The sequence below is a fragment of the Ornithodoros turicata genome, chromosome 1 (genome assembly GCF_037126465.1).
Source record: "Ornithodoros turicata isolate Travis chromosome 1, ASM3712646v1, whole genome shotgun sequence".
Taxonomy (NCBI): domain Eukaryota; kingdom Metazoa; phylum Arthropoda; class Arachnida; order Ixodida; family Argasidae; genus Ornithodoros; species Ornithodoros turicata.
In genome coordinates, this window is record NC_088201.1 from 127,111,302 (window position 1) to 127,138,253 (window position 26,952).

A 26,952-nucleotide genomic window follows, 5' to 3' on the forward strand; every position below is an offset into this window, starting at 1 on the left:
TTCGCAGAAATAAATGCGATTGGATTTGGGCTTGGAAGTTTTCTTGTGAAAGGTAACCACACCGTCTTTTCGTGCGAGATGCCCCTCTGAGTCAGAAAGTCAGAAACTATGTCGAGAGCATTCTGCAGACACGCGCACAGCGCTGGCCACTGCTTACCGGATGACAATAGACATACAGGGTGTCCCACCGAAAAAGGGCCAGGGGCTAATGAAAAAACGGAGTGATCTACACAAATGGAACCAACTGTACGAGCTTGGCAGTTGTGTGGTCTATCCAAAAATATATTTTTCATTGCCCCTTGTCAATTAATTAGCGGTAATTAATTTTTCAACTTTTTAATTATCGGTTTTAGCTCTCAGGTGTCAATGAGGAAGTTGCAGTACATGTCGAAAAAGACGCAACTGAAGGGGTTCGAGGTTTCTATGGCTTGTGGTTTAGTTTTTTCCCGGGTTTAAAAATTGGTTTCAGAAGCCGCGCGCACCACACAGCGCTTCCCATAATTCGGCACCCGCGCGCGACGATTGCAGTGCACTCTGATAGGTGTGCCGTGAAACAAGTAAAATATCTTCCTCTTGTGTGACGTGGCCCAAGGATGGTCTCCAAGCGCTAATATCAAGGTCAATGTACGCCGGAGGGCGCTGGAATCGTCGCGCGCGGGTGCCGGATTGCCGGACTTCTAAACCCGCGAAAAAACGAAATTACAAGCCTCGACCTCGAACCACTCCAGTTGTGTCTCTTTCGACATGTACTACGACCTCCTCATTGACATCTGAGAGCTAAAACCGATTATTAAAAAGTTGGAAAATTAATTACCGCTAATTAATTGACAAGGGGCGGTGAAAAAAAAAATTAGACCACACAACTGCCAAGCACGTACAGTTGGTTCCATTTGTGTAAAGCACTCCGTTTTTTCTTTAGCCCCTGGCCCTTTTTCGGTGGGACACCCTGTATATCATCTGCATAGATGCTAATGTGCACTCCTCGTGGTAAAAGAGATGGGAGGGCTGCCAACAAGGCGTTGAAAAGTGTGGGGCTAAGCACAGCCCCTTGAGGAACGCAAGAAACCACTCTGGACTTCATTGTGTCCCCTTGGCTAGTACGCATGAAGACCGCTCGTCCACTGAGGCAGCTGGCAATCCATCGTAACGCTCTGCCCATTATTCCCAGCGAGAACAACCCATGCAAGACAAGCAAGACTACATTCCTCCCATTTGTATGTTGATTGATATTGAAGAAACGGGATCTTCTTACGCGCAAAAAATAAAAGATCAAACAATCAGGCAGGCTCAAACATACCAATCTTCTCTGATGACCGGCCCTCCAAGAGGGAAAGGCATACCAACTTAGAAACTCCGCACGAGACAAGACAACTTTGCCTCACAATATAGCCCTGCTAGAAATAAGTTCATTCATAGACAGCAGTGTTGTAAACTGTAATGTACTTTATTTTCATATGCAAAATTTCCAAAATTATCACAATCTGAAGCTACACTATACTGCTTAGCGTGAAAGAGGCAAAATATCACAAAACAGCAAAGGTGGGCATCCCGCAATTCGACATTTTGAAGGATAACGTCACAACCACATGAAGATGCAGTATGCAGTCACGTCTCACAAAACCTCCGAGTTTAAAAACTTCTGCTAGATAAAAGTACTATACAGTATGGCGGTAGCGTACACAGCTACAAAGTACTGCAAAACTTCAATATTCGATTATAAAGCATAACAACAAAAAGATAACAGAGCGTCAGGAAACCTCTAAAGACAAGGTATTATATATATATATATATATATATATAAAATGAAGAAAAATAGCATACGCTCTTTGGCTGCACGTTGAACATACGTTTATAAGTCCCAAACGTCGCCACACCAGCATTGGACAGCTGTTTCGGCCTGACAGGCCGAAACAGCTGTCCAATGCTGGTGTGGCGACGTTTGGGACTTATAAATATATATATATATATATTGGGAGGCCATTTACATTTGCAAACGGTACCGCGTCCGTTCATATAGATCGCGATCATAGCCTTGTAAATAAGATGATGATCGATATGTTTCTCACCGTATAATTCGTGTCCTGTTTGAAATCGACGTAACTGTAGTCTCAGGTCCCTTCTCGCTTTATGAACCGCTAACGATTTCTTCATATTGTTTCTTCGTGTGTTTTCCAGTCTCTGTAACTCTCCGGCCAAGTCCAACTTCTGCCGCCGAGGCACACTGAGAAAAACGACACATACATGATACCGGTATCGTCGAGCTCTGTCTGTGGCAAGCACGGATATCAGCGATTGAAAATAATTCCCACTTAACCAGCATTCCTATCTGGAACGCATTAGACGGCAAATCGTTCCAAGCTTGCTCAAAGAGAAAGCATGCGACACTTTCCGAGAGACGCTAAGAGGGAGAGCCATTTAGGTCTCAAAAAGCATATACGTGATGAAAAGCACAGTGAGTTCGCAAAAAATTTAAAGGTGCACACATATGCTAATATGCCCATATTACAAGCTTAGCCAGGACCGCATTCCTTTTCTAACTCAATGGACTGAAGCGACTTGAAGAACAATAGCCACTGAAACCAACGATTTAATGAAAAAAAGGCACCACGGCCGTTACCTGCATCCCGGTCACGGACGGTGACCACCTGAGATGTATCTGTTACCTATGAGGCATCTCACTTAAAGTTTCACAAACTCCAAGCTTAGCTGCTGCTGTTTTGGTTGAAAATTACTTCATTACACCACGATATCGAATACGCCGTCATGTCTGTCAACTCCAGTCTCCAAGAGGCATTTGAAATTATCCGCTCCAACGGGATATGGCATCACGTGATTCTTTCTCCTGTGCCTGGCGAAACGAAAATATGCCTTCTGCGCACATTTTTCCTTTCGCGACGATGTGGAGTCGGAAGACAGAGGGCAGAGAACTGGAACGCGGAGAGCGGAGGATTGACGGTGAAAGGGTTGCTCGAACGCCGTTCTGGGTACGCAATAGGGATGGAGTTCACACAGCGTCTATGGGGGACGTCTGCTCTGGGAGCATCCCAACTAAAGGGCGGATTACATGCGACGAACTTTTACGACGAACTTCGCGCGGCAGGACAAAGTGCGGCGGCACGACGCGGCATGTTCGCTGGCTGCCTTACATGGAGCGAAGACGCAGCGGATGCCGCTGCGCGTTCGTTGCGGTGCTGTCAGTGTGTCCAGACAAGAGAAACACGTTGTGGTCAAAGATGAAACGAACAAGCAAACTTCGGAGACTATTATTCCTGCTTGCTAATAATCAAACTGCCCTATAAAAGTTTTATAACCTTCATTAAAAACTATTTTTAGTCTTTTTGGGGCGGTCATAACATTTATGTGCCTATTTCGTGGAACGTACGCGCAGGTAGAGTGTGGTCCGCGGAAAGACAGTCGTAGAAGTTGAGTGTACACTTTAGTAGGAGAAAGAGGCGTTGCCCAGATTGATATGGGGGTCCTCTGGCGCCATCTTGTTTTGAAGAAGAAACTATTGCTCATGAAGTTGAGAGAGCTTGCGAAAAAAGAGGAAAGGAAAAGGAAGTTCAGGGTGCATCTCATATGGCAGGTAAGAAAAAATTCAAGACGCGTCGCTTATGATGTCATTGCTAGTGCTGAGCCTGGTACAATGGGTGAAGAGCGCGCGAATACGATAACGACTACGTACGGCGAGCAGAAGATGGAAGTCTGGACCAGTATTGCGCCCTAATTTGCTGTTTTCCCGGCGCTTCCAGCTGGCCGCTTCGGGGAGCGTCGGTCGCCGAGCGAAATTTTCTGGCCTGGCTAGAGCGACTGCCAGTTTTTTTACGCCGGGCGTCGAGCGAACGACGTCGGGCGAAGTTCGCCAACTGTTTGTCGCATATTCGCTCCATGTAACCCGCCCTTAATGCGTCCCGGAGGCGTTCGATGGGTGTTCGCATCAGGCTGCGGATGTTCGTACCTTGTCGGACGTCCACGGGCGGTTACTAGTTGTGTGTGGCGAGTAGCGTTCGGCAGATAGAATCTGACGCGCCTTTGACATAGGGGATGCACGCATTGCCCTGGGTGAAACTATATTTGCCCAGCGACGTTTTCTCTTCTATTCGCCTCCTTGTATTTGAAATGAATGGCTTCGGGTACCCCGCTTGATCAGTGAGTCGACGGTCATCGTTTCTTCGGTTGCGCGTAGTTGAGGGGTCGACGCGAGATTGTCGGACCTACGAAGAAGGCTCCTCACGACGATTCGTTTGTGTTCCACCTGATGGTGAGATTCAAAAGACAGGAAATTCTTCGTGTCGCAGGACTTACGATGAACGCTTGTTTACATCTTGCCGTCTTGACGCCTGTGTAGGCTGACGTCCAAAAAAGAGAGTGTACCGTGTTGTTCGGCCTCATGCGTGAACTGTATACTCGGCTCAACGCCATTCAAAGCGGAGAGGAACTCATTCAGGGGGTCTGGATTAAGAACCACGAGTGTGTCATCGACGGACCTTTTGTAAAAATTGGGAACCTGTGTTCTCAGCAGCGCCGTCTCCTCTAGGTGTTCCATTGTCACGTTCGCCATTGTCACTGACACAGGGCTCCCCATCAATCTGGTGGTAAATTTTACCACGAAAGGCGAAATGTGTCTGGTTGAGGCACAGGCGTAGGAGAATCAGAATATCGTCAAGGGTCAGAGAAGTGTGCGTGGAGAGTGCGTTTTCAGTACGGAGCCGTGCCTCGGTCACAGCAATAGCGACTTCCGTCGGGACGTTACTAAAGAGGGATATAAGGTTGAAAGACGCCATGACGTCTTTGTCGTCCAACGTCAGGCCTCGGATGAGCTTCACAAATTCATCCGAGTTGCGAATGTCAGTTGGGTTTTTCCGGATACCGGGGTGATGGGTTCAACCAGGAATTTAGGAAGTCTGCAAGTGGGCGATCCGATAAACGAGACAATGGGTCATAAGGGGCACTCAGGTTTATGAACCATAGGTAGCCTGTGGTACATACCTGGGGACGGAACCATCAGACGAAAACAGTCGTCGGTACGTGACGTCTCTTTACGTACGCGGGTCCGTCGTCCAACTGTCCTTTCCTTTTTAAGTCACGTGGATGGTCTAGCAGTGAATGCTCGTTTTTTGCTGTCGGGTCACGTTCTAGCTTCGTAAAAGGTGCCGGGCCGTCAACGATGTCCTGCACCTTTTTCTCATAATCGCTTCTGTTGAGTATGACCGTCGCCTTGCCTTTGTCGGCCGAAAGAACCGGTATGGAATGATCCGATTGCGGATCCCGTATCGCGGTCGCTCCTGACCTGTGCCATTGGTCGGTATTTTTTAAGCTTTGTTTAATGTTGCAATGCGGCTACGTGCGAGGTTAACTCCGGTGGTATCCTTTAGTTGGTGAAGCTGATTCTCCACCTCAGCGATGATATCCCATTTGGCTACCTCCCGAGGTGTCACGGCGAAGTCCAGACAGGACACTCACGCGCTTGACGTCAACGTGTTTCGAGGATAGGTTGATGATGTTGACATGACTCAAAGCAGGGGGTTTCACGGTATCACTGGAGACAACTTCCTGTCGTGGTCGCTGGTGCACTTATTGTTCTGCATTATTGCAACCTGTTTTCGCGTAGTGAAGACTGTGCATGTCATCGTTCTGGAAGGTACGCAGCAAGGATCTTTCAGGGGATTTTAGGCGCTGCCTCTCGTCACGTAGTATGATAATGTTCTCCTGGATCTGTCGATCCTGTTCTCCTAGTGTCTCGTAGTCAATCATATCCGGGCAAACATGTCCGGGCCCTCTCCCGGACAAGTAGAGCGACCTGCTCAAGTAGTGATTGTGTAATTCTCTTGTGTGTGTGCACATTGATGCTGTCTCCTGCATAGGGGACGAATCGTCTTTTGAAGTAATTTGTTATTTTGTTACGTTAAGCCGGTGTAATTGTATAGTTTTTTCCCGCTATGCCTAGTTCCTTGCTTGTGGAATATTTGTGCATATTTTGCGTATGTCGCTGTTTTTTAATAACAGCGCTTTAATGTTTGACAACTTTCTTATCGAGGCTTCCCTTTCGCAAACTACGTTCGCGAAACTGATTATATCCTTGCAACAGAGGATTAGGTGTAAGATTCCGTTGTAGTAACAAAGGTGTAGGATTCCGTTGTAACAACGTTACACTGGTCTAGCTATCCGTTGCTATCAGGTACCTTAAAACACGTGCAATCCCATCTATTTGTTACTATAATATGCCGCGAGAACATTCTATTATCATTTCTTAAGATAAATACCTTCCTTCATATACCGTTCTGCTTATCTTCGCAACCTATAGACTCCTAAGGCGCTTGTTTTTAGGGAATTTGTGGAAGCTTAGGCCTTTCGTTCGTTGCAGAATTGGTGTAACAACTGCGCACACAGCATGTGTAGCAAAACCATTCTATTCTTCAGAAGCGTTTCGCATTGAGATTGAAGTCCTCCGAAGTTTTGTAAAGACGAGCGAACAAAGAGAACGATACGGGCGGGCTCTACCGGAGTACCAGAGCTGCCACAGTCCTCTTGCACGCGCTCCTAGCGCGCCCTTCTAGCGAAAGGGGCAAATTTTTGGTGGCAAGCGCCTATTGGACTTCGTGCATTTCTCTTTTGCTTGGAGTTTTGCGTGTAACACCTTGTACGAAACGAAGCTACACAGTGAAAGCTGGTGGTTGAAGGTTGGAATAGGAGTTGTAAGTTGTTAAGGACCATAGTTCGTATTTCACTAAACTATCACAGAGGGACATTTTCGCATACCATATGCAACAAATAACAACACCGACAATAAAAAATAAATGCAAATGACGTGCAGATTGTAAATGCGAAATAAAACAATGAAGCACAACATGTGAGAGAATATGTTAAATTTAAATTCCGACGTCCAGCACTAACTGCGTTTGCTGAAACCTGAAAGCTGCAACGGCTCCGCACTTGGTAACATACCTACCGACGCATATCATTGTATGAATGGCGCTGTGGTACCTAACCTGTGACGCAATGAGGCTTTAGCGAGTACTTTTAGATAGTGGAGGTAAGAAACTAAGAAGATGCTCTAAGCGCCTCTCCAGAATACAGAAACAGAGACGAGCTGCGGCCGAATAACTTGCTTTCGCTTTCGTAACATCTTTGGAGTCACAGGTTATCGTACCCGATGAAACACAAAATAGACAAGCTCTGTGTAAAAACATTGGATCACTAAATCTCTAGAAGACGTACTACGTCATCGTGACATTTCCTGGCTTCTCTTCTGTTTTGCTGAACGCTTGCTGTGACGTATCACGCGACAAATATTGAGGCACCCCATAACCTTCAAAGTATTGTGGAAATGGACTCCTTGAAGGGAAAAGGTTTGCTGAAGACGGGGTTCGCTAAACTTCCAAGTCGCAGTCACTTCGCAGACCGCCAAAACACCGAAACATGTGGGTATCACGTGACCCGGCAACTAGATGGGCGTGGTATTGCCAGGAGAGACCGCTAGTGGAGTCCCACGGCTATCCGTGCTTATAGCCCCTCCTTATTTTCTTACCTCCATGGTTTAGATTTTGCCTTCTCTCGGGACGACAGCGTCTCGCTTACTTACCCCTATAAATAATCGACAATGTGCCTGTCGCTGCTCTCGACAGAATCTGGCGTGATCATGCCGCTCGACGCGTATGCCTTCAGTCCTGGCGGTACACTATGCACTGTACCAGCATTGAGGGTTCGCTTCGTTCCCGTGAACGATGGAGGCTGACATTTAAACAACGAAGTTCTAGTGAGCGTTCTCCCCCCCCCCCCTATGTAAAAGGTTCGTGGCTCCCCAAACAGGAATGCTTTGTGACCTGCCTCTCTCAACTACATGTCGTACACATCCCGACCGAAAAAGTGGGGCAGAAAGAAAACTGCAGAACGTCAAGCTGGCATAGGGGGTCCGTACGCGTGAGGACGTGGCAAGCGCAATAGGCCTCTATCGAGCGTTGCCACCGACTGGAAGTGGATGTCCGTCTTGTGAAGGACATAGCTACAGGGTGCACATTGAATGACATGCTGTGGTTCTTCCAACTTATTCGTAGCAATCTCAGGCAACAACAACGCATCCCTTGCGTGAGGGTATATATAGTCAAGAATTGATAAGGCTAGTAGACCTATTAAGACATTAGTGTCATAAGGCTATTAAGACATTTTCACTCTTTTTGTGCTTTCATTTTCCTTTCCTATCTCTGTTTCGCGTTCTTAGGTGGAAATTTTTCGTCATCCAAATCTGACGGCCCCACTTAGCACAAGTGTACGAAGTTGGGGTAGTTGCTATCTTGACATATTCTTGAATGCAGCAATAAACAACGGGGCGCTGCCTCAACACACGGCTGCTTGAGCATAGGGCAGCGGTGTCCAATTCAACTTCCTTAGGACACCTTGCCGTTCACTGTCGAGAATGCGGGTGCAAGTCACTTTTTGGACACACAGTGGTAAAAGCTATGTTCAAATAAAAGATAGCAAGGGAGGTAGCTGAAGCATGTTTAATCATAAAGAACGGGGATATAAGTGTAAGCCAGACCTCCATTGACCTGTCTTTGGAATAGATAGCATATCTGCATACGATGTAATCTCTGACGTGGATTACTATGCTCGGTGCTTTTCAGGCATGCGTTGCATGTGTGAAGGTGTTAGATAATGACGGCTTATCTGTTAAGCATGTGTTGCAGCAGTGGGGGTAACAGTGGATCTTATTCGTGTTTCAAACCTGTTCATCGTAGATGCTATTATTTTTCTTGTTCGTCCTGAAATAAATATTCTGTCAGTTGTAAGCAGGCCGTTGCGTCAACTTCGTGTCTTCCCTGTGGTGTTTATTGCTACATTCAAGAATAGGCCCCACTTAAGGAGAACAACAGTCTTGTTTCCCTGTCTTTACGATTAATACAGATCTGCACGACATGAAAACAGTTGATTCATGTTTCTCATTACTTAGAAGGCGAAAGACAATAGCATTGCAACGTTTATTCGACACGTCGAAGCTTGCGTCTGCTCTAAATGAGTGTTCAGATACTAACACAGGTGCGGTCTTTGGTTAATGTGCCAAGAAGAGTGATGAGAGTGCAGACACATTGTCTAGGGAATTGTCCAGCTGCAAAAAGATTACTAACACACTGACGTCTCAATTTGTCATATTAACGCGCGTATCTCGCGCTAATCTTTTGGTTGTGGCTCCACAAGGTGTACGAGGATAGTGTAGGTAGTGTAGGCAACGAGGAAAGAGACCAAGTCAGCACAATGAGCTTCACTCTTATTAGTGTTTTTGCTATTCTGCGTCTTCTGTCACGATGCACTTGTACCTGCACTGGTAAGCTTATTTTTCAGTGTTGATGCACAGAGTGCGTTCAGATAATGTATGCACATAAATACGCATGTACTGCGCGGCCTACTTACCAGAGAAAGCTTCGGTGGTACAAAGCGATAGGGTTTGCAGTAATAGTAATGTTTTGTATTATGATACTATCACTTGCATACTAACACTTTGGGGCATGTGTATTATGTATTTTACTCATTATCTCATTTGTATCCGTAATGTACACATAATTCATGTATAAGACCTATTATAAAACTCGAGAAGCCGTAATACGTATTCAGAAGTCGTAAGTCCGACCTACTGAGTGTCGCCCGTGCACTTTATCAGTAACTTTACCAGGTGACACTTACTTCTTGATAAAAACAAGGCTCCTACCATTCATTTACCTCCTATGCTCCCTGAGAGAGTGGACGTCACCGTAGAAGTTTCTGGAGGCTCTGCTGCATTCCCTCTAGTTCAGCGTCCATCAGAGTCCCACTGTCCCATTTGCAAGGGCTTTGTTCTTGGGAAACAGTGTGCCCAATTCGATCACTGTTGTTATGCGCCACCGACGGGTTACACAATTTTGAACGGTGAGCATTTTTTTTTTTTTTTTTTTTTTTGCGGATTGGATGAAACCTAGACTGCGCCACACTGAAAGCAATCCCACAACTGTGCTCGAAGTTGATCAGCTCTATCTCATCAGATTGGATGCGCTATTCTCATTCAGCAGCTTTCGTCTAGGACTAAATGCATGCCCTAGAGGACTGTACCATTGAGGTCATGCTTAAATGCAGCCGCCTGAAATGAAACTGGATTTGAGAATAACTGGCTCAATAAGCAGTGCACAATTTGTGTTTATATCTGCTGTCTCGTTCTTGAGGACTCCCAAGTACACTATGTATTACTATAGTCACTATGTATTACTATCATAACTCATACAATACACATCAGCATTAGCACTGAGTACAATAATACCGCAAAATTGAAATTTTCCTAGTAGCAACAAACTTCTGGGAAGTATTACGTATTTGTGTTATACACGCCCACCTACTTAATCATCATCTAATGTATGTGTGTGTGTATATATATATATATATATTATGGTACAAAATACGAGTATTACCCCTGCACCGACGAATTTGTCAGACAACCAGCAACAAATTGTGGTAACCATACACTCCGTAATATAAAATGTAGCCAAGCGCGGTTTGAGAGCAATGTTTGCGTGACTATTTTAACGTGTTATACAGAGTTTCGTTGCAACTTTTTTTTATTTCTTGTGGGTTTTGAATTTGTGTTTTTTGGGTTTTGTGTGACGATTTGAATCGCTGACATTCTCCCCCAGCTATGGCGAACACAGTTTATTTATTTATTTCTTTATTTATTTACTTACTCCTCAGGGCCCGAAGGCATTACAGAGGGAAGTGGGTTATTACACACAAACACAATGTACAAAGGTAATAAATACAGGTCAGTATAAACGCAACAGTACACAAAATACCACGCAATTAGATAAATAACACTAAAATAAGTCACATAAGTCACAATGGGCCACATAAATAACAAAATGTAACATTGTTATGCAGTACACCATATATATCACAATCACTTAGAAAACTCCGGTAAAGTAATTAGTGCAGCATTGAACTTTGAATGGTCAGTAGTGATAGATATAGCACTTGTTAACAATGGGCTGCTCAGGTTACATGCGACACACACACGCACGATAAGATATATCAGAAAACAATGGAAATCATGTATCGATAATGTGAACAATGGGTTCCCAGGTTTCAATAACATGCGCCGCCAGGATAAGGTAACGGTTAACTCAGGTAAACAATGGGAACTCACGTGTCGATAGTGTTTGATGGGCACCTGGATGCACGTTTAATGACATTTAATAACACACAATGACATGTAATAACGCACAATGACATGTAATAACACGCAAATGACATGTAATAACACACAAATGACATTTAATAACAGGCAATAACATCTGATGACATTTAATAGTATTTTTCCGATCGGGTTGACGTCAGTCCGTCACCTAGTTTGGTTGCCGCGTCAGAGCGCCAGGTAGTTTCGGTTCCCACCAAGCGCCCTCTAGTTTTCAAGCTTTGGCCGTCTGTAGTTTCGGTTTCGGTTTTAAATGAATGGACGCCAAGCTTGGTTGCTCCACGTGTAGTTCTGGTTTCAGTTTCGAATTCCTAGGTGTTGCCAGATGCCCTCTGGTTTCAAGCTATTGACCGACTGTAATTTCGGTTTCAAACCGCAGCACGTTAGTTTCGCTGTGACAACGTCAACGCATTTTCTGGCGATATAAATTAAGCGTACGCGTAGAAATTTCATCAGAAAAAGAAAAAAAAACATGGTTGACCAGTTCTATGTGAACCTGCTCTCAAATGCATCTTTGGATGTGTTTCCCGACAACACAATGAGCAAGTTCCGAGTAAAGCTAGCCCATCCACAGACGTTGGAGGGTAGGTGGGAGGCCGCTTTAACAGAAATCAACATCCGTTTTGCGATTAAAAATGTAACTGACACAGTCAATAGTATATCGGAAACGACATTCCTTGGTTCTACGATTGAAGCAACAGAGAAGGTCAAGTTCAACGCTAATGAAAACATTCTCTTGTCTTTGAGACAATTTTTAGCAAAACATTTGCAGTATAAGACAAGAATTATACGTGGTAGCGGTCATTATGAGATGCAACTTCCTCTGATCTATGGTTTGGAAATTAGCGCAACTCTTGCCGCTAAGCTTGGCATGGCTGAAAAGATAATCGGCTGTGGAGAGTTGGACAGAGGGTCACCCGTGAAGCTACTCAAATACCAGGTGGATACGGAAGAAACGATTAACATAGTTACCTATCGTTCACGAACGGTAAAGTATGAAGTTCCAGAAGGCTACTACGAATTGGGGAAGGACCTCGTTAATTCCATTAACCATGCGTATCGAACAAAACTTCATTTGTCGCAAGATGCTCGTCTCCTCGTATGTAACCCATACAATGGAATTTGTCACCTGGAACGCATGAACGATGGCTATGTGACCTTCCATCCTTATTTGGCTTTGATGTTGGGCTTCGGAAAGAGGACAACTTTCTCAAGTTATGCAGTCGCCGAACGAGACGTTTGTCTATTCCCTGGTCAAAACTATATTTTCATATACTGCGATGTCATCGAGAACGAATTTGTGGGTGACGTGACAGCACCACTTCTTCGATCGATACCGTTCAGAGTCCAGGGTAGGAATGATGTGATGTCTTATTTATTCACAAACCTGTACTATAAATATGTATCTGCGAAGGAATTGACAACCATTCAAATCGAGTTGGCAAACGAGATAGGTGATTTCATTCCATTCATTTCTGGCTCTGGACGTGTCGGGTTGACGATCCACCTACGTAAATGTATGTAACAAACCCACCATGTTCCATAGCACATTTTGGTGCAGGAAAGCGAGAGCATCTACCACACTATACTGCTCCCGAGCTTTATCAGATTGGAGGAGGCATATTTGGTGACGTATTGAGGGGTTTCTTGCCCATACTGACCAAGAAGGTAGCGCCATACGTTGGAAGAAGGCTCCTTGATACTGGAAGACATATAGCCGAGGAAGTCCAGCAAGGAGCATCATTTCGAGAAGCCGTCAAGAAAGGAGTAGACCGCACAGTGCATAAAACTCGTGACGAGTTACTTCGGAGACTCACAGGGAAAGGAAGAAAACGCAAGGCCGTTAAAAAAGCTCGACCTGCGGAGAAGCGGAGGAAATCTGACTTCTTTACTTGACAGAAAAAAAAAAAAAGAAATGTCTATTGCAGTAGTGCATAAAGATTCCTGTCTGTGTACTACAAACCAGCTGGAACTCTTCTCTCTTCCACCTACAAACTTTGCTTTGGAGAAGTCTGAATACGTCGAGTTTTTCCCAGTATCTGCTCCGACATCAAGCGGAGTGATCGAGTACAATGTTCCGGGACTCGGTGGGGGCTTCTTTGATCTTCAATCCAGCTTTTTGCATATTCAGTGCAAGATCATTCGAAAGAATGGAGATCCAGCGGTAACTACAACAAGCACTTCAACAACACCTGATGCAGTCATACCTGTCCAAGCGTTTGGTTCATCATTGTTTCAACACGTACATATCTACCTGAATTCAACCTTGGTTTCGAGTTTCGAACATTATGGCTACCGTTCCTACTTGGACATCATTACGAATGCCAACAATGTAACTCAGACACACACCCTTTCAGCAATGTTATACGAGCCAGACCCTTTAGGCACGAGTGAGGTATATGCTCCCACATCTGATTCAAAAGGAGTTTTCGCTCGTTACAAGCGAACCAAAGGATCGGCACTGTGTGACATGTACAGCCCAATCTTCAGCGACATATGTCAACAACAGAAGCTCATTCTTAACGGAACCGACATAAGAGTTGTGCTACGTCAAGCGTCGGACGATTTTCGTCTCTTGCAAGCTGATGGTGCAACAGAAAAGCACACTGTGGAATTTTCACGTATCGTGCTCTATCTCCGACGTGTTCAGTTATCGCCGAGTATACTTGTTGGTATAGAACGAAGACTTCAAACAACACCTGCAGTATACCTTCTCCGAGGACTGGAAATTAAGTATAGAACCATCGCCCCTAACCAATCTCAGGTGATATTTGACGACTTGTACAGCGAGCGAGTTCCCTCCAAGTTAACAGTATTGATGGTCAGGAGCGATGCCTACCAAGGTAGCAGACCACGAAACCCATTCAAGCTTGAGAACTTCAAACTAAAACGAGCACTACTGGACGTTGGTGGACAACAGTACACGGATGACTTCGACTTCCAACGAGACATCTATTCCAAAGCCTATATACACCTGCTTCACAAACTAAAACGCAAGGATATACCAATAGCTCCAGCTGCGTATGCAAAAGAGACATTTATGCTTTATTACCATCTGACTCCAGATGCAGAAGTGAATGCTCTTTGTCCTGTTGTTCAAGCCAACGTTCGTCTGACCCTAACGTTTGCTGCCAATCTAACAGAAGCAGTTACGGTGTTGTTTGTATCCGAAACACCACGTGTGCTAGAAATCAACAAAGACAGACGAGTGAAATTTGTCTGAAAAATAAACATGGAGGAGTGGCAGTTCTATGCAGCATTCAGTAGACACTACTGCACCAGAGAACTGTTTCGGGGAACCTTTGCATGCAATGAAATCGCAAGACAGGAAGCCATACCCGGGATTTATGTGATTAACACAGCTCCAAGGAGCAGTAACGGTGAACACTGGACCATGACTTATGTTTCCGGTGACAATGTGGTTACGTATTTTGATAGTTACGGCATTCAGCCCGTCTACAAAGAATTCTACCAATTCATTAATCCTACCAGGTCATTTTACTATAACAAGAAATGACTTCAGGGCTATGGATCAGCTACATGTGGCCTCTACTGCCTGTATGTAGGCAGCATGCTCGCTTGTGGATTCTCGCTCCGAGAGTGCACTCAGAGATTTTCGTCAACGAACTTCACACTGAACGACAAGCTGGTACCCGTCCTTGTATGGAAACAATTCCCAAGAAAGACAGACAACATGTCATGTTGCAGTGTACTTTGACACAATAAAATTGTATTTATTTCCATGTCGTTACAGGCACAATCTTATATATATATATATATATATATATATAAAAAGAGCATTACAGCAACAACAGCCAGGTAGGGCAACATATGCATAAAAACTGTCTACATCTTTCCATTGGATGCGTACCCAAAGGGTAACGTGTGGATACCATCCTCACAAATGAAACGCTTTGTGTCTAGGGGATTTAAAGCTACTTTCGTAACACATACACTTTTATTTATATTTTCCTTGCGCACAATGAGGTTCTGACAAACTTTGTACACTTCACCAAGCTTAAGAGAGTCTATGTACATTGAATAATGCAACTTCTGGGCTTCACATTGTTTCGCCCCCTGAGCACGATTGTATCGTCTTTTACCATGGAGGTCTAGTGCATAGAGCTTTGGTTTCAGGCAACAGAACCCTAGGATGTGGTCGTGGGGCATTTCGTTCTTAAATTTTCCTAGCACCATCTTGTTTTTCGTAGAATACATCGAGTCATCACAAGAATGACCAGATGTATCAAGGTGGGTATCGGCGAGCTCCGCAAGGGCCTTCTCATCGCTCAGCATCACGATATAAGAATCTGTGTCCATATACAAGAGCCTTGTGTCCGGGGCTACCCGAAGCAAGTTGTTATAATAAAAGTCATACATCATGACTTTAGTCAGCTCGAGAATAGTGAACCCCAGGTACAGAGGCTGTCGCATACGGACTATCGATTGAGCGAACTGAAACAAGACTACGTTAGAGCTTAGAGCCCTGAATTGTTTGAGGTTCGATTTACGCAAGAATCTCGACACTTGCTCCTCGGAAGTTGCTAAGCGACAGTCGACGAACTTTCGTACATTCATACATGTTTTCCCATATACGGAGTTAATTAAACACTTGTACAGGTTACGTTCGAAGGTATTGGTTGCCTGCTTGCGTAGTTCATGATGGAAGTCAACATAGGATCGCAGGAATGGTTTTTGTTTGAACCTGAGCACCCGGTGAATTTTCTCGAGCCGAAGACCCAACTGTAGGTACAACTTTAGACTGCGATAATGAAGAAAATACTTCTTCTTGTCAAGCAATGTAAGGAGTAATTTCGGTTCTATATCATGCTGTGGGAGGTTAAATTTTTTCATCAGGTCTTTCTGATAATCCGAAAGCAACTCATACGGGACGCTCATTTTTTCGGGCACGATCGGTAAATCTTTATGTCCTTCGTGGAGCTCTTGTACGTAGGCCAGGTCTATCTCTAAAAAATAACCAACGTCTGCATAATCTGCAACAGGGGTTACATCTAAACCTGCAACCTCTTCGGGTGACAGCCATTCAAAGTCTCCGAATGGGAGTGGTTCACGCATCACTGTGCCATAGAGTCCATTTATGTCCATGTAATGAATTATGGTCTTTGGTTTTTCGGGATCATACTGATCTGTCCCTGGGACATTTGCAGTGGCCATTCGCGTTGAACACTGGGTCACACCACCACGCAGGCCCCGTTCAATTAACAGATAGGCATCGGGATCGTGGATTAAATCCAGATTAATCCGGCTCATTTTTAGTGCGCAAGACATGCTTAGTCCCGGGAGTGACACGAAATGAAGTGGTTCAATTTTGTGCGTCTCCAACGCCCATATTCGGAAGTTTTGAAACACGTCTGCCAGAAGCAATGCGTCCGTCAGAAGGTAAAAATCCGAGTACTCGCCCAGGCTCTTCAGTTGAAATTTTTCAAACACATTTTGCGCATGGCGGTAATCTTCCTCGCTCACTTCTGATCCGTTCAGTTGGTTAAAGAACTGGTCACGTGATGGCAAACAGGGCTCGTCGTAACGTTCAAAAGAGGTAACGTAGTTATAACAGAAAACCCCTTTACGTACAACCAACCTGAAGTAGTCCTCCCCTGCGAAAAACTGACGCAGACACCTGGGGTTAGATTCACCTTTGTCACATAGATTTTTCGTCAATGTGTCGAGACTAGCATTGAGGAAGCTTAACGAGTCTATGAAGCGGAACACACCAATGTCTATAGCCTTAAACTTTTGACAACTAGAGGCTATCACTCTGATGTCTGTCTTCCGAAGCAGGTGCAGATGAGCTACTATGAATCCGAGGTCATAATTGGCATTATGTGCAATGATGGGCACTTTCCGTGGTATCCGCAGTTTCAGATTACATCCCTGACACAATGATTGGCGAAATTCTCCACTTACGTGATCATGGTCTCGCACTTTCTGCTTCTTAGTGAATGGTTCTTTACAGATGTTACAGTGAGTGGCTTCAGAATGTTCGAGTTCGTCTCCTGGGGTCATTTGCAAAGGCACAGTCTCGTGCAACATCGCATACAGCTCATCATGCAAATTACGCAATAGTTCCATGAAAACGGAAACGCAGTCTGCACCACGGTAAATATGTTTCTTCAAGACATACGAATCGCACGAGCGTATGACGAGGAGACAGAAGGATGAAGGGATGTGTTCCTCATAGACATTCCCGCCTCCCGAACACGGTGATAGTACACTCTCAAAGTCGTATACACAGTAGAAGGGAACTTCCGACATCAAATGCTCTCCGGCAAACGACAGTGTCTCACCCTTCTTTGGAAAAATAGTCTTGGACACTTTTTGTTGTTTACACATTAGTAGATGATCGGCGAGTACACCCGGGGTGGTGAAACCCATCATACACCGTTTGCAGCCCAGATGAAAAATTTTCCAACTGGGACCAGTTCAAAACCAGTTTGCAGCTGGTCCCAGCTTGAACTGGTCCCAGTTCAATAACACAGTTTGAGCTGGTCCCAGTTTGAACTGGGACCAGTTGAAAACCAGTTTGCAGCTGGTCCCAGCTTGAACTGGTCCCAGTTCAATGACACAGCTTGTGCTGGTCCCAGTTTGAACTGGGACCAGTTCAAAACCAGTTGGCAGCTGGTCCCAGCTTGAACTGGTCCCAGTTCAAAATACCAGCTTGCAACTGGTCGCAGCCGAAGTAGCAACGTTTCTCCTCCAAGCGCAACTGAGCCACTCGGGAGCTCATTTGGATCTCCATGATGAAACCCACAGATGCATGATACTGAAATAAACATGAATTATTTTATTGTGCACTTCTGAAACAGACATTTTGTATTTCACGATGCAGTTTCTCACTGACTTTACAGAAACGGTTGAGGAGAACAGGAAGCATTCCGGGCAGCCGTGGAAGTCAGGTCATCAGTTGGTTTTCTACGTATAGAGCTGCAGAAGAGCTATCATTACTAATTCATTTAGTTCACTATACACACATATGTCGCAGACACTCACCTTTCCTGTGTATCCCCCGTTACAGAAGGCGCTTGTGGAGTCCGACATATTGCTTCGCAGTCGTCCTGTGAAGCACAATATTATCATCAAAACATGAATGGAAAGGCAGAACTACTCAGACAGACTCACATGCTTTTCCGATCCACGCCACGAGTACTCTGGTGAGCTATGCGGATTCTAGAGCAACCCGTGTTTTCCGTGTGAAGGATCTGAAACACGAGAATGACATGCATTAAAAGCGGGAACGCGCAGACTAACGGCACATGATGAATAAAAGAACCAGAAACCAAGAGACACTTTTCACAGCGTGTGGTGTGCAAAAAGTTGCTTTGTTAACGTTAACATCGCATTTACATAAACCGGGCGTTGGTCGTGAAAGAAACGCGTCAATATGTTCTCGTGCAACACACTGGGGAGACAAACTTTGCGTGCAGCAGGACGGTACCATTATTTATATTTCTGCTTTATTCGCAGGAATCAAAAAACACTTGAGCATAGTACTCACGATGAAGCAGTCTTCGCAGCTGCAACAGAGCCGCAATCGCATGACACCTGTCTGGTCGTACTGAAGCCGATGACGCTCACTGTAATTTATATTGTCGCATGTCACGCTAATAACATTAAGAGCAAAAATGGCACTTGGGGCATGCTGAGACGAACGCGAAAAGTCAAAACACGGCAGACAAGCGCGAACGCTGCATCTTGAAGCAGCAAGCGACCGTTACATCTTGTTCAAACGCGTCATTCATCAGGGGAGCAGGAACGCGCAAAATATGGAAACATAATAATTCCAAATTAGCTTTTGTTAACATTAGCGCACCTTCAAAAAAAATAGAAATATGATTTTTTTACTATAAATGCATCCCCCCGATCGCCCGATCGTCCCCCCAACGTTTCTAATCTTCATATATGTTATTACAAACCTATCCCGGAACCCCCAAACCGAAACTTCTCCCAAACATGTCAGCTGGTCGAGCTTGAACTGGCACCACTTGACTTTCCAGTTGCCTCCAGCCCAGTTTGAACTGGTACCAGTTTATGTCCAGTTGCCACCAGCCCAGTTTGAACTGGCGCACCACTTCACTTTCCAGTTGCCACCCCCACCTTCAACTGGTACCAGGTCATGTCCAGTTGCCTCCAGCCCAGTTTGAACTGGTACCAGTTCATGTCCAGTTGCCACCAGCCCAGTTTGAACTGGCGCACCACTTCACTTTCCAGTTGCCACCCCCACCTTCAACTGGTACCAGGTCATGTCCAGTTGCCTCCAGCCCAGTTTGAACTGGTACCAGTTCATGTCCAGTTGCCACCAGCCCAGTTTGAACTGGTACCACTTCACTTTCCAGTTGCCACCTGCCCAGCTTGAACTGGTACCACTTTAGTTTCCAGTTGCCGCCAGTTTGATCCCACTTGGTTCCAGTTCATGACCAGTTGGAGGCAACTGGGAACGAACTGGTACCAGTTGACTTCCCAGTTCATTTTTTCGCCTGGGAGTGAAAATAACCAGGTGGTGTGAACAAAGCATTGATATTAGTAATGAGTACAAAATGGAAGTCAATCAGCAGTAGGTCGACATGCTTCTTGCACTGGTCGTCGACAACCTTAATCGAGTAAACATATTTTTCATCTTTGTCATAACCGTACACGTTAATGCTCACATCGTTCTGCTTCTCAAACATTTCTACATCTTTCGGGAACACTACAGGAAACGTCTCTGGAAATACATATTGAGACAGGTATGACCTGTAGGATGAAGCTCTGCGTCTGTAACAACCCTTTGCAGTATGTAGACCGGCAAGTACGTAAAATGCGAAACACATGTTCTGTTCACTATCCTCGTGAAGGTCGACACTCTGAAGACACCGACACTTTTTTTTCAATTCGTTTGGCAATTCAAAGTCGGTACAACCAATGAGCTGTGGTGCGAGACGACCGACATGAAGAATGCAGGCGTGAATTCGAAATAAGAAAAATCCCGACCCTTGCATTTCAAGCTTTTCTAAATTGTTGGTGACTTCAGTGCCTACTTCAATGACAGCACGTTCTACGTCTCGTTCCGACCACAGCGTATGCACACTCGAAGGAATAAATTGAGTGACAAATATGATCTCATCCTCAGGTGTATGTCGACCGAGTTCCGCCTTCAGCAAAACATAAAAGCGTAACGGAAATCCGAAATGTCGAAGTACACCAGCAAGGTAGCGTCCGTTTTCATGAAAGAATGTGCTGACATCCTGCCCGTCGTCGTCTCTGTCATGTAGATGAAGCTCATAGCGGTTGGTATAGTTGCGGAGCGTACAGAGTGTCTCACAAAATGGGATACAGGGTGTTGCAAGGTTATGAACGTTAGCCAGATGAACTTGAAGTCCCAGCGCTGTTGTGTAGTGCTGCCGATCGGCCGGAGGACAAAGGTGGCATGTCACCATTTATTTTTATTTTTTTACTCGGATTGACCGAACACGATGTCTGGCGAAAGAAGACGTTTCCCGTCTTTTCAAACTCGCTCTTTCTTCTCCATCCAGAGTCCGCTCGTGTTCCTCATGTCTTCGATGTCTTGAGTGCTTAGTTTATGAAACCGAGCTGGAAGGAACACCTTTACGTGCTCGTGATCCTTCATAATTTCTACGTAGACCGCCTCGCCATACCTCGTTTCAATTTTGTTAACATCAACCACATCATACTTGATGTTTTTAGGAATTGTCGCCATTTTTTGAAACTCTCCACATTTCTTTAACTTGTCAAGTTTATGCAAGATCGACGAAGACATGATGCTTACTTGTACACTGATGCAATGATGACGACGATGATCCTTCGGACACGTTGGACCGGCTGAAAACAAAAGGAGCACATGTTAGAACACTGCAAAATATTTCATCATTCTGAACACCATACCTCCTCAGAAGGAGGTTCGAGAGTGAAGGAGCTGAGCATCAGACAGTTCTTATATAAGAAGTTGCCAGCATGGCAACCTTGAGGAGTCTTCTTTTTTTTTTTACATCGTCAACTCTGCAGTCGAACCTACCTTTGCAGTTTGCTTTTTTTCCCCGCAGTTTGCAAGCACGGACTTGTTTATCTAACGAAACGTATCTTGACCAGACTTCATTCCCTTGCACGAAATGACAGTGATAGCAAAATTTAGGTTCGTGACGCCTGCCTCGGTGTAAATTTCAGGGGCTAGTCAAAGTGGGAAATCCACTTTCGTGGCACGACTAATTAAACACAGAGCTGTCCTCTTTGACAAACCGTTCAAGCAAATATGGTATATCTATCTTTATAAGCAGCCGGTATTCGATACTCTTCCTGAAGTAAATTTCAGTCAAGACATCCCTGCAGATCCGGAGAATTATAGCCACTCATTATTTATATTTGACGACTGTTTAGCCGACCAGCAAAGACTCAAAGAAATCTGCAAATTTTATATCGCTGGGTGTCACCACCTGTCAATCACGGCTGTGTTCATCTCGCAATACCTGTTCGTCAACGACCCTTTGTATCGCACAATACAATTCAATAGCACGGCTCTCGTTTTATTTCGTTCACCACGCACTACAGACCAGCTGCGTATGCTGTCCAGGCAGATTTTCGGGCGAAATGATTTGTTGCCCACGATATATAAAGATGCCTGTCAGAAACCATACTCATACTTAGTTATCGACTTGTCTCAACAGAGCAACGATCACTATAAGGTGTGGACCAACATTTTCCCGGATGATCACAGACAGATCGTATACAGGTCATGAAAAGGCTTAACAAACAGATTCGTTTCCTTCGTATGATCGCTGAAGCAAAGACAGGGGAAGATCGTTACAACCTGATTCAACATGCCAGCAGGGAACAGCTACGAACAATCAGGGAGAATTGTATGAACCTCTGCAAAGGAAACATCGACGTACCGCTGAAAGTTAAAAAGCAATTGCAGCCTTTTGCAACACCCATTAGGACACTGGCTTCCAGGCAAGACCGTGCAGATGTGAAGAAAGTTAAACGGATTGTTCATCGGTCCGGCGGGTTTTTGCAATTTTTGTTGCCCCCCTTGTTAGGTCTCGTTTCAAGTTTAGCGGCGGGCAAAAGCATCGCAAAAGCAATCGGCATTTAAATAATGCAGAAATACGAGCTTGTTCCCTATCGGGAAAGCACTATTCCGTCGATATTGAATAAACAGGAGCCTGATGATATCAAGGCCAAGGAGATAATCCAGTACTTGCACAAGCTATTGCATCCTCCCGCGAACACATTAAGACAGCCTAGTGCAGCAGGTGAGGAGACAAATCATGCACCGGCTACAAGATGAGAGCAAGCCAATTACTGCGTTTACTAAAACCCGTGCTCGGCTGGAATAGTAAAACGTTTGAGCTCATTGTCAATGGTGAACAAATACCAAATACCAACGTTGTAGACCTTGTTTATTATTTGGTCACAAGAGCGCGAAATGTGTGGCGACCCGCGTATCTCGAGAGGATCCTACCACTATTGGTCAAGCTAAATATACCGACACTTATCGTACATCCATCTCGACTTGAAAAGGAGACTGCAGAGCCATCAGCCAGTAGTCCTACGTTCACACCTGAGACACCTCGTCGACGCATTTCTCCGGTTATCACAAGAGCGGCTAAGAGACTTCGAGAATGGAACCAGTATTGAGCACGTTGGAAACGCAACAGGAACACTGTGGTTACCTTCGGGACGAAAACATTCTGGCGCATTTTCCCGCACGACACAGGAAGAAGGCCCTCGCCATTCTGCAGATGCTAAAGACCGTATTTGCGATAGATGAAGAGGGAAGGATTATCTGTCATTCTCGCGTTGTTCCAAGTAGTTCCGTCATCGAGCTTATAAAATACGAACTGCACAATCGATCGCCCTCTTGGTACAAAGGTGACGTGGCAGCCGTTATAAATGCCAACTTGTCATTCGACGGACTCGTGTTCGTGGAAGAAAATTGTGCTAATGGCTGCTTACGTGGACGTATACCATCCTGGTGCTCTAGGTGGTGTTCAACGACTCGCACGAGCGATCGGTGAAAAGCCGGCGAAGGTTGCCAAGTTCCTGGAAACCAGTGATGTGTACTCTCTCTTCAGAGAACTTAAGCGACCACGTCAGTTCCGGAAGACCATCCTTTTGGGTGTGAAGGATATATTCCAAATAGATTCGAAAGACCTTCAGAAACTGTCGAGATACAACAAGGGTTTTCGCTATCTTTTGTTTTGTATCGACGCATTTTCTCGTATGCTTGCTGTAGTGCCTGTGCAGAATAAACGAGCAGCGGAAATTATACGTGGACTGAGACTCGCTTTTAGACGTATTGGGACTCCGAGACTGATTCATTCAGACAGAGGTACAGAGTTCACCAATAAGTCAGTCGGAGCATTTTTAAAATCAAAAGGGATATCTCTCTTCCACTCTAATTCAAATACGAAAGCAAGTATTGCAGAACGATCTATTCGAAGTCTTATGACGCCACTTTATCGTGCTTTTGAATATCAGGGACATAAATCGTACTTGAAAATTTTACAGCCTCTGGTCAAAGCATATAATCATCGTGTTCATAGAACTCTGTCAGCACGACCTGTGGATGTCAACAAAGAAAATGAACATTTATTTAGACAAAAGCTCTATCCTACTCCGAGCAAACCCCCAGAGAAGCCACGTTTTCGCGTTGGCGACCTTGTCAGAATAGCAAAGTCTAGACACCAGTTAGTCAAAAGTTATCTTGGTTCGTTTACGCGTGAAATTTTTGTGGTGAGAGCAGTCAAGATTGGTTACCCGAATACCTATCTCTTACGTGACCAGCAGGAAGAACCTATTGAAGGTCAATTTTATGCAAGCGAATTAACACGTGTGCAGCCTGGAAAGGGCCACCGCATTATAAAAAGACGCGCTCGGAACGGAAAGGTGCAGTACCTGTTGCAACCTTCTGGAAGCCGTAGAAGGACTTGGGTTCCGGAGAACTACCTGCCACCACCGACGACGAAATGACTGGCGATCACTGGTCCGATGTCGAACAGCCAGCCAACGCTGGCGATTCCTGGTCCCAATCGGGTGATGATGTGTGCGGCATGCGGGACGTTACCCAGGATCATCAAATCCAAGGAAAATGTCGCCATCCTCATACCTGTTGGAATGACGTGTTAGAATGCGGTTCATCGAAGTCAACGGACGACACAGTGCTCGTCGCAGCATTTAAGATAACCAGAGACATTTTCCTGTTCCAGTCCCTGCCTCTGAACCTTCCCGCGAAAAAGACTGTGTGGGAGTCTTCAAAAACAATGTATGGCAGGGTGCACAGGAAGTGTGAACACCTATCCGACCACCCGTTCGACCTGGTCTCCGAATGGGGAAAACAGATGAGCTCCATATTCAGCTATTACGGTGATCGTGACGTCGACGTAATGCAACTGGTGGCCGAAAGTCTATGTATCATGTACTACGCAATGAAGACTGGCTACCATTACCTGGCTGTGTACATAAACGACATGACAATTGACCTGCTGCAAAATAGGTTGTCACCCAAAGACGCTTACCAATAAATATTGAAATCCATGACGAGTTGTCTCATTTTACTGTAGGTCGTCATGGTAAATAGATGCCCGGAGATGTTCTGCTACACCTTGTCCTTTCTGAGTGCTGTTTCCCTGTTCGTTTTCGTAGCTACAACAGAATTTACAAAACCAACACTGAAACAGGGAAAATGCACTACCGTGACTCAGATTGACCATAACATCTACGTCCACCGATGTCCAGCTGCAGTAACTGCCGTACGCCTTTGGCTCAGCAATGGTCATCCGACGAGATACGGAGTAAATCTGTCGCAAAATGATACACGTCAACTATGGCATTGCTTGAAAGAAGCAAATGTCGCGCACAATTATTATAACTTCGAGTGCTCGAAGCTGTGTGAAATAAGCTTCGAACCCAGGCAAATAATAGAACGATGTCCCGGCAATGTGTACAATATTGCAAGACTCATTGGGAATGGAAAGCACAGCGGTTACGGTATCGCTCTTTCGAAATCGGCTACCATGTCTCTGCTGTCTCATCTGAGCGAAACAATAAAAAGAATTTAAAACAAATACATGCCCGCATTTCATTTAGCTATAAGATACACTGTAACACAAGAATGGTTTGAAATACTCACATCACTTGGCTCTTACGTGGCACACTCACTGCTGGAAGCTCGTACGTGGCAGACAGCGTATACCACCGGTCGAAAATGCATCTTGCGAGGGCGATAACGTTTTCTTTTTTGTGTGTGTGTGGCTGGTGTTCCCAAAGAGCGTTTGGAAAAAGCCAGACGGGTGTTTCGCGGTTGTGTTATCATACCAAAAGAAGAAGAAAAAAGAGCGCGTCGGCAAGAGGTATCGCATTTCACATGCTGCTCCTGCGAAAGGAGAAGCTGTCCACGATGCATTCACGTGATCCTTCCTTCCCTTGAAATAAAACAAAAATGAAGGGTCTTATAAGCTAGCTGTCGACGACTGAGACCGATCAGACCTTCATCGATGACGCAACTATGAAAGGATGTGAGTATACCTCTTGTCTTTATGCCATTTTATTTTTTGTTATTTTTATTTCGAAACCATCACAGCTGGTAACCGCAGTACGTAGTCATGCAATGCTTCTCGATTCGTTGTATGCTGTTGTCGCAATGCGCAACACAAGTTTGGAAATGCGTGTGTATAGAACACCTCTATTTTATAGTGATTGTTGTCACTGGGTTATTTACTTCCAAACGTCGTACTCCAATGCAAATGCATGACACAGTATCAGAGACATATCGGAAAAGTGGAAAACGTTAACCGATTCTTTGATAATGCTGCTTGTTGTTGTTGCATGGCACCTGATCGAGATTTGAGTCATCCTAGACTTTGTCCTGATTGAGAAGAGCATTCACAGGATGTTTCGTTTTCCCTTTGTTTTTTGCAGATTGCTAATGTACAAGGATGAAGTCAAGCAAGACTCTGGTAATTTTTAACATATCTTTCGTTAGTTGAATAAAAGAGTAGTAAAATAATGTGCTGAAATAAAAAAGGAATATATACAGTGTTGTTTGGTCTCTGATATACATCATTATTTGAGTGTACTTATCAAAGTAGCATGGGGGGAAAAATCATGCTGTGACGCGGCATTTATTTTTTGTCAAATGAAACCGAAAGTACAGACGGTCAAAAGCTTGAAACTAGAGGGACATCTGGCAACCATTCAAAAAACCTGCGTTGACGTTGTCACAGCGAACCTAGCGTGCTGCGGTTTGAAACCGAAATTACAGTCGGTCAATAGCTTGAAACCAGAGGGCATCTGGCAACACCTAGGAATTCGAAACTGAAACCAGAACTACACGTGGAGCAACCAAGCTTGGCGTCCATTCATTTAAAACCGAAACCGAAACTACAGACGGCCAAAGCTTGAAAACTAGAGGGCGCTTGGTGGGAACCGAAACTACCTGGCGCTCTGACGCGGCAACCAAACTAGGTGACGGACTGACGTCAACCCGATCGGAAAAATACTATTAAATGTCATCAGATGTTATTGCCTGTTATTAAATGTCATTTGTGTGTTATTACATGTCATTTGCGTGTTATTACATGTCATTGTGCGTTATTACATGTCATTGCGTGTTATTAAATGTCATTAAACGTGCATCCAGGTGCCCATCAAACACTATCGACACGTGAGTTCCCATTGTTTACCTGAGTTAACCGTTACCTTATCCTGGCGGCGCATGTTATTGAAACCTGGGAACC

At 44.9% G+C, this 26,952-nt stretch overlaps 1 protein-coding gene and 1 long non-coding RNA gene across 3 annotated transcripts in view; one reads left to right on the top strand and one right to left on the bottom strand.

Moving 5' to 3' along the window:
• Positions 1-9,175: 9,175 nt before the first annotated feature.
• The window catches only part of LOC135385080 (venom metalloproteinase BumaMPs1-like), a 177,992-nt gene continuing 160,215 nt past the window's right edge, over positions 9,176-26,952 (top strand). Inside the window, exon 1 of the mRNA XM_064614258.1 lies at positions 9,176-9,319. Within this exon, the coding sequence (XP_064470328.1) occupies positions 9,250-9,319 (70 nt within the window). The 5' untranslated portion in view covers positions 9,176-9,249. The remainder of the gene's footprint in view (positions 9,320-26,952) is intronic.
• Positions 18,123-18,974, bottom strand: LOC135368748 (uncharacterized). 2 transcript variants are annotated; one of them, XR_010414865.1, is made up of 4 exons: positions 18,720-18,974; positions 18,344-18,423; positions 18,215-18,279; positions 18,123-18,148 (listed from the first exon to the last, which is right to left on the bottom strand). It is a non-coding gene; the product is annotated as an uncharacterized LOC135368748 (long non-coding RNA). The 2 variants fall into 2 exon arrangements; XR_010414866.1 differs by having other exon boundaries at positions 18,136-18,159.